This window comes from Telmatherina bonti (genome assembly GCF_933228915.1).
Source record: "Telmatherina bonti genome assembly, chromosome: 18".
Lineage (NCBI taxonomy): Eukaryota > Metazoa > Chordata > Actinopteri > Atheriniformes > Telmatherinidae > Telmatherina > Telmatherina bonti.
In genome coordinates this window covers 11,249,898-11,264,538 of record NC_136616.1, presented here as the reverse complement: position 1 = coordinate 11,264,538, position 14,641 = coordinate 11,249,898, and the positions used below count along the sequence as shown (strand labels likewise).

Sequence of the window (14,641 nt, the reverse complement as noted above, 5' to 3'; positions counted from 1 at the left end):
AAGCCACAACACAACACGTTAAGTCACAACACAACACATTAAGCCACAACACAACACATTAAGTCACAACACAACACGTTAAGCCACAACACAACACATTAAGCCACAACACAACACGTTAAGCCACAACACAACACGTTAAGCCATAACACAACACATTAAGCCACAACACAACACATTAAGCCACAACACAACACGTTAAGTCACAACACAACACGTTAAGCCATAACACAACACATTAAGCCACAACACAACACATTAAGTCACAACACAACACATTAAGCCACAACACAACACGTTAAGTCACAACACAACACATTAAGCCACAACACAACACATTAAGTCACAACACAACACATTAAGCCACAACACAACACATTAATTCACAACACAACACGTTAAGCCACAACACAACACATTAAGCCACAACACAACACATTAAGCCACAACACAACACATTAAGTCACAACACAACACATTAAGCCACAACACAACACATTAAGCCACAACACAACACATTAAGCCACAACACAACACATTAAGTCACAACACATTAAGCCACAACACAACACGTTAAGCCACAACACAACACATTAAGCCACAACACAACACGTTAAGCCACAACACAACACATTAAGTCACAACACAACACGTTAAGCCACAACACAACACGTTAAGCCACAACACAACACGTTAAGCCACAACACAACACATTAAGCCACAACACAACACGTTAAGCCACAACACAACACGTTAAGCCACAACACAACACATTAAGCCACAACACAACACATTAAGTCACAACACAACACGTTAAGCCACAACACATTAAGCCACAACACAACACGTTAAGCCACAACACAACGCATTAAGCCACAACACAACACATTAAGCCACAACACAACACGTTAAGCCACAACACAACACATTAAGCCACAACACAACACGTTAAGCCACAACACAACACATTAAGCCACAACACAACACATTAAGTCACAACACAACACGTTAAGCCACAACACAACACATTAAGTCACAACACAACACATTAAGCCACAACACAACACGTTAAGCCACAACACAACACATTAAGCCACAACACAACACGTTAAGTCACAACACAACACATTAAGCCACAACACAACACATTAAGTCACAACACAACACGTTAAGCCACAACACAACACATTAAGCCACAACACAACACGTTAAGTCACAACACAACACGTTAAGCCATAACACAACACATTAAGCCACAACACAACAGATTAAGTCACAACACAACACATTAAGCCACAACACAACACGTTAAGACACAACACAACACATTAAGCCACAACACAACACATTAAGTCACAACACAACACATTAAGCCACAACACAACACATTAATTCACAACACAACACGTTAAGCCACAACACAACACATTAAGCCACAACACAACACATTAAGCCACAACACAACACATTAAGCCACAACACAACACATTAAGTCACAACACATTAAGCCACAACACAACACGTTAAGCCACAACACAACACATTAAGCCACAACACAACACGTTAAGCCACAACACAACACATTAAGTCACAACACAACACATTAAGCCACAACACAACACATTAAGCCACAACACAACACATTAAGCCACAACACAACACGTTAAGCCACAACACAACACATTAAGCCACAACACAACACATTAAGTCACAACACAACACATTAAGCCACAACACAACACATTAAGTCACAACACAACACGTTAAGCCACAACACAACACGTTAAGTCAAAACACAACACATTAAGCCACAACACAACACGTTAAGCCACAACACAACACATTAAGTCACAACACAACACATTAGGCCACAACACAACACATTAAGTCACAACACAACACGTTAAGCCACAACACAACACATTAAGCCATAACACAACACGTTAAGCCACAACACAACACGTTAAGTCAAAACACAACACATTAAGCCACAACACAACACGTTAAGCCACAACACAACACATTAAGTCACAACACAACACGTTAAGCCACAACACAACACGTTAAGTCACAACACAACACATTAAGCCACAACACAACACATTAAGTCACGACACAACACGTTAAGCCACAACACAACACGTTAAGCCACAACACAACACATTAAGCCACAACACAACACATTAAGCCACAACACAACACGTTAAGTCACAACACAACACATTAAGCCACAACACAACACATTAAGCCACAACACAACACGTTAAGTCACAACACAACACGTTAAGTCACAACACAACACATTAAGCCACAACACAACACATTAAGTCACAACACAACACGTTAAGCCACAACACAACACGTTAAGCCACAACACAACACATTAAGCCACAACACAACACATTAAGCCACAACACAACACGTTAAGTCACAACACAACACATTAAGCCACAACACAACACATTAAGCCACAACACAACACGTTAAGTCACAACACAACACATTAAGCCACAACACAACACATTAAGCCACAACACAACACGTTAAGTCACAACACAACACGTTAAGTCACAACACAACACGTTAAGCCACAACACAACACATTAAGTCACAACACAACACATTAAGCCACAACACAACACATTAAGCCACAACACAACACATTAAGCCACAACACAACACATTAAGTCACAACACAACACGTTAAGCCACAACACAACACGTTAAGTCAAAACACAACACATTAAGCCACAACACAACACGTTAAGCCACAACACAACACATTAAGTCACAACACAACACATTAGGCCACAACACAACACATTAAGTCACAACACAACACGTTAAGCCACAACACAACACATTAAGCCATAACACAACACGTTAAGCCACAACACAACACGTTAAGTCAAAACACAACACATTAAGCCACAACACAACACGTTAAGCCACAACACAACACATTAAGTCACAACACAACACATTAGGCCACAACACAACACATTAAGTCACAACACAACACGTTAAGCCACAACACAACACATTAAGCCATAACACAACACGTTAAGCCACAACACAACACGTTAAGCCACAACACAACACGTTAAGCCACAACACAACACATTAAGCCACAACACAACACGTTAAGTCACAACACAACACGTTAAGCCACAACACAACACATTAAGCCACAACACAACACATTAAGTCACAACACATTAAGTCACAACACAACACATTAAGTCACAACACAACACGTTAAGCCACAACACAACACGTTAAGTCACAACACAACACGTTAAGCCACAACACAACACATTAAGCCACAACACAACACGTTAAGCCATAACACAACACATTAAGCCACAACACAACACATTAAGTCACAACACATTAAGTCACAACACATTAAGTCACAACACAACACATTAAGTCACAACACAACACGTTAAGCCACAACACAACACGTTAAGTCACAACACAACACGTTAAGCCACAACACAACACGTTAAGTCACAACACAACACGTTAAGCCACAACACAACACATTAAGCCACAACACAACACATTAAGCCACAACACAACACGTTAAGCCATAACACAACACATTAAGCCACAACACAACACGTTAAGTCACAACACAACACGTTAAGCCACAACACAACACATTAAGCCACAACACAACACGTTAAGTCACAACACAACACATTAAGCCACAACACAACACATTAAGCCACAACACAACACGTTAAGCCATAACACAACACATTAAGCCACAACACAACACATTAAGTCACAACACATTAAGTCACAACACAACACATTAAGTCACAACACAACACGTTAAGCCACAACACAACACGTTAAGTCACAACACAACACGTTAAGCCACAACACAACACATTAAGCCACAACACAACACATTAAGCCACAACACAACACATTAAGCCACAACACAACACATTAAGCCATAACACAACACATTAAGCCACAACACAACACATTAAGTCACAACACATTAAGTCACAACACAACACATTAAGTCACAACACAACACGTTAAGCCACAACACAACACGTTAAGTCACAACACAACACGTTAAGCCACAACACAACACATTAAGCCACAACACAACACATTAAGCCACAACACAACACATTAAGCCACAACACAACACATTAAGCCACAACACAACACATTAAGCCACAACACAACACATTAAGCCACAACACAACACATTAAGTCACAACACAACACGTTAAGCCACAACACAACACATTAAGCCACAACACAACACATTAAGCCACAACACAACACGTTAAGCCACAACACAACACATTAAGCCACAACACAACACATTAAGCCACAACACAACACATTAAGCCACAACACAACACATTAAGCCACAACACATTAAGCCACAACACAACACATTAAGCCACAACACAACACATTAAACCACAACACAACACATTAAACCACAACACAACACATTAAACCACAACACAACACATTAAGCCACAACACATTAAGCCACAACACAACACATTAAGCCACAACACAACACATTAAGCCACAACACATTAAGTCACAACACAACACATTAAGCCACAACACATTAAGCCACAACACAACACATTAAACCACAACACAACACATTAAACCACAACACAACACATTAAACCACAACACAACACATTAAGCCACAACACATTAAGTCACAACACAACACATTAAACCACAACACAACACATTAAACCACAACACAACACATTAAACCACAACACAACACATTAAGCCACAACACATTAAGTCACAACACAACACATTAAGCCACAACACAACACATTAAGCCACAACACATTAAGCCACAACACATTAAGTATACACATTATTTCTGTGTTGCTATTCAATAAAACAATTATTAAAAATGAGGCTATCTATAGTTTGTCGCTGTCTTCACTGCAGCATTTAAAGCTCCTGTCTCCAATTTATTGATCTATTTTGACCCGTCTAGACCACCGATGCTCATTTATTTTCAGTATGCAGTGTTATCAACACTTACAGTATTTTACTCTGCATCGGATGACGTAGCGCAAAATCCCGGTAAATTCCAGTTGAAATCATGTTTAAGCTATAAATATCCGGGTAAAAGAGCACTTCTGGTCACCCTGAAATCAGCAAAGGTTTGTTTTTTGCTTTGTTTTTTTTGCATCCCCGTCTGTTTCACAACCAGTTTTCCATTTCCGGGACTTTATCACGGCATCAGGCTAAGACGGTCGGATTGGTCAATGTAAATAGCCACATGCCACGAACATACAATAACTCTTGATTTACACAGTTGAAACAATAATTATAATGCATACTGACATTATTTTAACCATTTTTTTTTTTCTTTTTTAAATTTTTTAACATCAGTGTTTTCTTTTCTTCTTGGACTTTTTCAAACGATCTCCCGCTTATCATCTGTCAGGACTGAAACCAGCTGATTTCCCGTGATGTTATGTAGGCTACGTCGCTGCTCACTTCAGATGATGTCAATTTCATTGCAGTGGTCCCGAGAAATAAAAAAATAATAATAAAATAAATCACTTCCATTGTGGCCTAATGTGTTGTGTTGTGGTCTCCAATGGTCGTTAGGCTTCTTGTTGATCTCAACAAGCAAAGATGGTCTTAAACTGTCCAAAACAGATGGGGAGGACATATTAGTTGGGCTAATTTACTGATTCAAGGGTAAGAATTAAGACTGGGCCTAACCCATCCATCAGTCCGCCTCAACCTCCTTTGTTGTTCTCTGGAGTCTGTCAGTGAGATCAGATTCCTGTCTGAGCCATTTAGAAGGGGTGAACTTAGTCGGTTTTGCACACAGAAGTGCTGACATATCTGTCTGGTAAAGTGTGAACCAGCTATGTCTCTTAAATGTTGATGTGATTGTGTTTTTTCTATTAGTGAGCATGTATCCGAAAAGAAGTTTGAAAATTTTGACCAGCGGAGCATTGTAGGAGAATTTTGCTTTTTGCCTTCTAACAAGCTATTGAATTTTCAACCAATTTCCCTCAGACCTGAGAACTAAGTTTAAAATAAGATCACAGTCTCATATCAGTTATCTTTTCAAGTTTTTAGAAATAACAATTCTTTTAGACTGATTTGATTGCCAGATAACAGACAGGTCAGTTTATTCTCTCTAAATGTTCTTCCTTTATTCAATCTTTCACACTAAAGCAATATAAAAATGGTCAATTGTCAAATAGTTGTTGAATCAAATTGTTTGAAATTAATTTTAACTGTAAAACTGGGACATTTGCAAACAACCAATATCTCATTGCCAATGGATCCGGTAACATTGTAATGGCTTATGTAATGTATAATAGCTAACGATCTCAAATTAATATATTAAACTGGCAACTTTGTGAAACTTTCTGTCCTTGTCACTGACATATAGTCATCTATATGCATCCAGCAGTGGGCCAAAAGGGCTAGCTAAACAGGAATGCTAATAGTATTTCTTAAGAAAAAAAATAAGCATTCAGACAGTCATGACTCTGGAAGGTAGAAGCTGCAAAGAGCACACCTCATAGTTGCCCATAGTTGCCAGTTCAATCATCCAACGGTGATTGAACTGGCAACCAGGAATGAGGAAGACAGTGTGCATGTTGGCCAGTCAGATTACTCATCATACTCTGAGGTTTCCATAAAACAGGCAACCTTGCAGCTTCTCTAAAGTTCTTTTGACTTCCTCTGGAAAGCTGTGGACTTCTACAGTGGTGACACCTATAAACCAATCTAACGGCTAGTATGTTCTAAGGAGAGAAACAAGCCAGTGCAGGACTACGGGAAGTCAGTGTGTGTGTGTGTGTGTGCTGTGATCATGCTGTTCACTTCGTCTCAACAGGCAAATGGCCCACGGGCTGCAGATGGCCGAGATAGCCCAGTACAAGAAACGGAAAGCTGAGAAACAACAGCAGGAACAACTTGCAAAGAAGAAAAACTGAGGTAATGTTATGCATTATAAAAAAATGTATAACATTACTGGCTTGGTTGGCAACGTTACTTGTCCTCTGGCAAACTTAGTCTGGGGAAGAACTGTCTGAAGGTGTTATTGCGCTTTGTTTGCATTTAGTTGATTCTTGAATGTAACCTGTTCAAAGTTTGCAAAGAAATCTTGGCCATGGAAAGAAGCTACTGGTCGTAAACTGGGATCTGGTGCAATATGTCCTTAACCCATAAAGACCCAACCCATGTTAAAACGACCAGATAAGCAAATCAAATCAAATCAAAGATACTTTATTCATCCCTGAGGGGTATTTCAAAGTTCAAACCAGCTCATCCAAGTTTGACAAACAGACATGTAACATTAATGACAAAAGAAGAATATAGAACAAAGCTAAAGCTTAGGCCACACAGCCAGTTTTATAACAGATAAGAACAGAGATACATTAGGATAATAGGGGGTCGAGGGAAAAATTGTCATGTAAGTCCGGGCCGCGCTTCTAGATGACGCAGTCCAAAGAGACAGAAAAAAAAACGTTGTACACTTAAGCACAAACTCAAACAAGACACACAAAGTCCAAGGAGGTGGTGAGTCATGTGGGAGGGGACCAGGAGTGGTTGAGGAGGGGGACAGAGCGTCTGTGAACATCTCTTCTTCCGTTCTCAGGGGGGATTGTGCCGGCCCAAGACCGTTGGGAAGCTGAATCCAGATATGATTGTTGTTTGGGTTCCAGGCGAGGAAAACAATTTGCCCTCGGCCTTGAGTCCATAGCCTGTCTCAGGCTGGCAGCTCCAAACAGCCGAATGGGGGGGTCAAGTTCCACTGATTCTAGCAGACATCTTCTCCACGTTTTTATCAATTCTGCGGACCAGCTCCAGGACCTCGACCAAATGACCAGTTTGGCCAAGACTGGCATCCTACTTACGGTCGAGTCCGGTCAACGCAAGAGTCTGTGCACTGCAATCCGGCCCATACCGTTGCAGAATTCAGGCAGCCTGCCAGTTGTTACCAGAATCTCACGGGTCTTGAGGTAGATCAGAAATCCGCCAGCGTCAATCAGCAGAATCCCGATCACCAATAATCCAAAGATGTAAACATCCTCCACGTCCTCAGAGGACAGAACCGCCAGACATATCGGTCTCCACCTGGCCCATGAGTCCTGAACGTATCCAGCCAGAAGCATCCCCTCGGACATGCAGGCTCCCCTCTACCCAATCTTTAGGTTGAGAAAATTTGATTCAATGCATTGAGAAACCAGCTGATCAGATCCATGATGTAAATTTGAGTTAAGAGATTTAAAAAGAGGCTCCAAGTCAGACAGGACAAAGTCGCAGACCAGAGTGGGAAGGAGCGAGGAAACAGGAGCAAAAGAGAAAAGCTTTCACCTTCGCTGAGAGCAGGAGTGGATAAATGTAAATGTAAAAATGTTTGCAGAGATATTTGCCATTTATTACCACGTGATAGCTCAAATTTTTTACAGTGTAATCTTCTGCTTTCTGGTGTCCATTAAGCAGCAGAAGACAAAAATCTGACTGTGTTTGAGCAAAGTTTTTACTATAAAGTCATGCTAAATGTCTCAGAAACAGTATGTATCAAATAAATTCTTATACGTTAAATGGGTTAATTGTGAGTGGTTGCAACATAACTCATCCCGACTAACAGTTTCCTGCAGCTGGTTAACAACAAAAAATTTCTTGTGTGATTTTTGAATCAAGTCATGTCAAGTTGCAAGTGAATGCAAAGAAAAAGCAGTAACACCTTAAAGACAGTTCAGCTGAGGAATGTGGGGATTTTGTCCATAAAATGATCTTTTTTTTGTCATTAACAAAACTCAGTTCTTCTACTTTACAAGTTTTTTTTTTCTTTTAAAGAAAGCATGTCAAAGACTCATCACATCACTGAAAACCTGTTTTCACACAAAAGCGAGGATCTTAAACTTGACGGTTTTGCTTTCAGAAGGGAAACAGGCAGAGATGTGTTGGCTGACCTGATCTGAAACATCTCAGTGCTTCTACTTTGCACAGCTTGTAAAACAAAGTGATCCTAAATTCAACCCTGCAATTTCTAATATGTGGCATTTCTTCATCTCGTTAATCTTGCAAATAAACGAGACATTTTTCCAACAAGTCAAGCAGATAGCTGGCTAAGTGCATTGACAACTCGGTTATGGTGACGTATCTCGCTGTGTTTCCAGTGTTTTCCCTGTTTTTGTGTTCTTTGTGTGATCCCTGATTTGACTTTTAAAGTACACACACCGTGTGAATCGGTCCTGCTTCGTGGTTTAATTTAATTTTAAGGACTAATTTCAATTTATGACCTTTAACTGAATAAATACACAGATATTAGATGTTAGATATCTTGTTTTTAGGTGTGGTGATACATCCGTTTTCATGTCTTTACCTCTGTAGAACAGAGATGGGAAACTCTGTAGTCCTGGGTTTTAAGGGTTTACCTGCTGCAACACACCTGACACACATCACACTTAATCAGCCGACTAGTGCAGAATTTGACATTAAGCTCTGCATTAGTCTGTTAATTAGCCATGGATTATAGTCAGGTGTGTTGCAGCAGAGAAACTCCTAACACTCACAGGACTGCAGAGTTGCCCACCCTGCTGTAGAGGCTAGTAAGATCTTCTATTCCCCCTGTGTGTGTGTCTGTGTGTGTGTGTGTGTGTTTGTGTGTCTTTGGTTAAAGGAATAGTTCAAAATCGTTAGATGAAAAGAGTTGGGGGGGGGGTTTTCGTTCATTTTTGGAAATACAGCATTTTCTTCAGATACAGCAGATCCCTGATCTATATGTGGTGATCACATTGTGATACAAATCATTGCTTCTGGAGATTTTATCAATTCCTGCAAGACTGGAAAATAAACGTTTTCCCCAAAGTGTTGAACTATTCCTTTAAATATTCTCGTGTAGAAGTGTTTATTGTTGTGGTCTTGGGTTAATTTTCTCCCTCCGTCCTCCCTTCCCTTTCTCCGTCTCAGCATCGCACGGAAGTCACGGGACATGAAGCAGGTGTTTCACAAGGCCGTGAAGAAGATCTCTCATGTCCGCGTCGTGACTCAGCTCTACACGCCGGAGGACGAAGACAATGTCATGATGACCCACCACTGACCAGACTGGAGCTCTGGCTGGACTTTTCTTCAAGGCTCGGCTCAAAAGCGCCGTCATGAACCTTCACTGATGTCTCCATACAGATCATCATCCAACAAGAGAGAAGGAGGGATGTGAGAGTGTTAGCTCAGATTAACAGCAGTTACTGTGTTTGTGTATTAACAGCTTAAGCTGAGGAGATGAAGGCCGATGTGGAACTATCTATAGAGGCCGACAAACGGTGACTCAGCAAAATGGGGATCAAAAGAAAGTGTTTGTCAGCAACGCAGCTAATTCCCCTCGTCCACTCCCTCCTCTTCCTGAGTTTCTTGGAGGAGATGAGTCAGGGGTAGGTTTTACGCTGCTCATTGTTATTGTAGAAAGAAATTCCAAGAATAAATACCTGACATTTTAGGAAAGAATATTTGTAAACTGTAGAGAGATGACTAGAAGTGAGCTTATGTTGTACAACTAAAGTCAATTCATTCTGACAAGCTGTTGTTTTACTGTCGTTGGTCTAAAATGTGTAATAAACTAGAAAAAGATTTCTTTAAAATGTTTGGAGGTTTATTGTTTTTAATCACACTTGTATAACCTCCCTCAAAAAAGACCCAAACAAGCAGAGAAAACTAAACGCATAAACAACAGGGGCCTGAAGGTGTTAAGGAAACCCACCGTTAAATTCAGTTTAGTTCTGTTTTGTTTTTTTTTGCCACAAAGTCGCCCTACAGGCACAGTTATATTTAGGACAAATCACTGGAGTCCAACTATTATCCAAATAAGTTCGTAGTTGTCCAGTTTATAATAAATTCTGTTCATATGGAGCCAGTTTATAAAAACATTAACTAAGGCAGTGGTTCCCAACCTGGGGGACGGGGCCTAGAGTTATCACGGGGGGGGGGGGGGCATGGCAAGCCTAAATAAAACTTGGGAGTTTTTACACTGGATGAATTTGTAAATGCACTAATAGAAAATGATGATAAATTAACAGGAGAGACTTCAAGTAATAAAAAAGAGAACAAACTATGATGGAGCATTTGTAATAGTAATAATCAATGGTGGATAATAATGAGAACGCAGTGTTTTGCATGTACCAAAATCTAATATAATGAAGTATGAAGCCAAATGATTTACAACACCTCTTGGGGACTTTTCATCCTGAACACAAAGAAAAGCCTGCAGGTTAGTTGGAAATTAACTATCATATAGAGCAAAGTTGTTTTACTAAAGCAGCTTCATCTCATAGAAAACTCCACTCACCTAAAGTAGTTTGCAGAAATTCCTGGTTTAAAATGTTTCACACTGAAGGAGAAGAATGGATAATAATACTGACACGGTTTTAATTCAATTCAATTTGATTTAATGCCCCATCCTTCCTACGTGCATGGTGAAAGTAGGGAGAAAAAAACTTCTTTTACAGGTCAATTTGTGCTTCTTTACATACACAAAAGCATACAGACTGGTCTGGTTCAGACACAGGAAATACTCTGTATTCAGCATTTACACAGAACATGTGTAGCATGAGGGAAAACAAGGAGACCCATGTACACTATCCCTGCAATGTTAACCTGTACCACAAGCTCAACATAAATAATAGTTTGTGAACTACTATGTTTGGTTTAATGTCAGAATATGCGGTCCACACCCCAATGTTTGCATGGATGTGGACTGGAAATTTTTAATAAACTTTTAATACACCATCTACAAAAAGTTTGGAAAATCAGCTTTTTGTATGCTAGAAAGAAGCTAAAATGCTTTATTACCTTTAAGTCAACTTAACTTTCAATGTTAAAGTCCTTATTGCATGAAATACTAATATTTAACATGGTGGTTTGCTGCAAAAAACAAAACAAAAGAAGTGTCTGAGTTGCGAATTGATCAGTAAAACTTAGGGTTCAATGATAATAAACCCTCCTCTGGAGGCTCACATATGCATTTTCTTTTCATTTAATACTTGTTTGATATGAATTATTTACCCTTATATTCATCTTCATCTTCTACTGCTTATCTGGGGTCGGGTCGCGGGGGCAGCAGCCTAAACAGGAAAGCCCAGACTTCCCTTTCCCAGCCACATTTGCCAACTCTGCGTTCCCAGGCCAGCCGAGAGATATAATCCCTCCAGCGTGTCCTGGGTCTTCCCCGGGGTCTCCTCTCAGAGGGACGTGCCTGGAACACCTCACCAGGGAGGCATCCAGGAGGCATCCTGACCAGATGCCCGAGCCACCTCAACTGGTTCCTCTCTATGCGGAGGAGCAGCGGCTCTACTCTGTTCTCCTCCCGGATGACCGAGCTCCTCACCCTATCTCTAAGGGAGAGCCTGGCCACCCTGTGGAGGAAACTCATTTCAGCCGCCTGTATACGAGATCTCGTTCTCTCGGTAACCCACAGCTCATAACCATAGGTGAGGGTAGAAACGTAGATCGACTGGTAAATCGAGAGCTTCGCCTTCTGGCTCAGCTCCTTCTTCACCACGACAGACCGGCGCAGAGCCGGCAATTACTGCAGATGCAGCACCGATCCGTCTGTTGATCTCCCGCTCCATCACACTCGGCCGTGAATCGCTCAAGTGAGAGCTGGAGATCAGGACCAGATGAAGCCAACAGGACCACGTCATCTGCAAAAAGCATGGACCCAATCCTGAGGCCACCAAGTCGGATCCCCTCAATCCTCAGCTGCACCAAGAAATTCTGTCCATGTAAGTTTTGAACAGAATCAGTGATAAAGGGCAGCCTTGGCGGAGTCCAACCCTCCCCGGAAATGAATCTGACTTACTACCAGCAATGCAGACCAAGCTCTGACACCTGTCGTACAGGAACCGGACAGCTCGTACAAGGGGGTCCGGTAGGGCTGGCCGATATATCGAATATACCCGAGATATCGTGGCTAGTCCCCTGTGCGATATAGAAAATGCCTATATTCGTCATATTCGAGTATCCTGTTGTCACGCAGTTGTTTTTAGCTGTGGGCGGGGTTTTCTCACTCCTCCTCGACTCTGCACCGCTTTGCACAGAGTTAAAGCAAGCGTACCTAGTTACATACATAACGTGAGCTACGTGCTACGTCATAAGAGGCAGCATGTAGCCACTGTTGCCAACTTGGTGACTTTCTTGCTAAATCTGGTGACTTTTTTTGTGAAAAGCGATTAGCAACAAATCTAGCGACTTTTACTGGAGTTATTGGAGACTTTTCTGGTGTTTCAGCGACTGACTTTAAAACGCATATTGTAAAGTTATTGTCACGAACGAGAGTCTCTCCCCGTCCTAAAGCACACAGTCGCTCCGGCTGCAGAGAGCCAACTGTGTGCAGAGAGGACACCTGCACGACTCCACCTACAGTCAAAATGAACAGCCAAATCCGCCACTGATCCCGCTCTGGATTACAGAGTGGGACGTAAATTGCAAAGTTTTTCACGTCACGCAAAAATAATTAATTCTATTTGATTACAGTCACAGCCTCTGTCACTTACTCACCTCATCCACAGTGTGTGTGACACAAGCATATTTATCTAGCTCGTCATGTCTCTAGAAAGTACAGAAAGGAGTGGGAATCAAACCCTGAATTCAAAGGCTGACTGAAGCCGTTCATTGGAGACGATACGAGGACATTCTGCCTGTATTACAAGACTGATTTCGACGCTAAACTCTGCAATTTAAAAAAAATACACGACAACTCGAAAACGTATCCATAAAGCAAAGCCTTATCATAGTTCATCATTTGAAAAGTCACCCCCTAGAGCACCTATTTTCATACGTTGCATTTATTACATCATGCAAAGTCACTTTTTTTTTTTTTTTTAAATGACATGTTTCTGCCACTGCTTTAACTGTTCAATAAATACGATTTTGATCAGTTTGCTTCGTTACAATTTCATCCTTTTGGCATGAATGTTTAAAATCAGCATATCTTGATGCAGTATGAACAGTTATGTTTTTAATGGAGACACAAAATCATTTTACTGATGTGATTGTATGCACCAAAGCATTAATTCAAGGCTAAGGTAAATATCAAGATATATATCGTATATCGTGACATGCCATAAAAATATCGGGATATTACTAAAAGATCATATCGCCCAGCCCTAGGGTCCGATACCCCATACTCCCAGAGTACCCCCCACAGAAGCCCCCAGGGGACACGGTCGAATGCCTTCTCCAGGTCCACAAAGCACATGTGGACTGGTTGGGCAAACTGCCATGCCCCCTCCAGCGCCCCAAAGAGGGTATAGAGCTGGTCCACTGTTCCGCAACCAGGACGAAAGCCACACTGCTCCTCCTCAATCCGAGATTCAACTATCCGGCGGACCCTCCTCTCCAGAACCCTTGAATAGACCTTACCAGGGAGGCTGAGGAGTGTGATTCCCTGTAATTGGAACACATCCTCCGGTCCCCCTTCTCAAAAAGGGGGACCACCACCCCAGTCTGCCAATCACTGCACTGTCCCCGATGTCCACACGATTCTGCAGTGGCGTGTCAATCAGGACAGCCCCACAGCATCCAGAGCCTTAAGGAACTCTGGGCGGATCTCATCCATCCCCGGGGCCTTGCCGGCAAGGAG

General features: G+C 41.4%; 1 protein-coding gene across 1 annotated transcript in view; it reads left to right on the top strand.

The window, feature by feature from the left end:
• gc2 (guanylyl cyclase 2) overlaps nucleotides 1-10,108 on the top strand; it is a gene marked incomplete at its 3' end in the record, with an annotated part of 32,371 nt that extends 22,263 nt beyond the window's left edge. Inside the window, exon 23 of the mRNA XM_079258084.1 lies at nucleotides 9,979-10,108. Within this exon, the coding sequence (XP_079114210.1) occupies nucleotides 9,979-10,108 (130 nt within the window). The remainder of the gene's footprint in view (nucleotides 1-9,978) is intronic.
• Nucleotides 10,109-14,641: the final 4,533 nt, after the last annotated feature.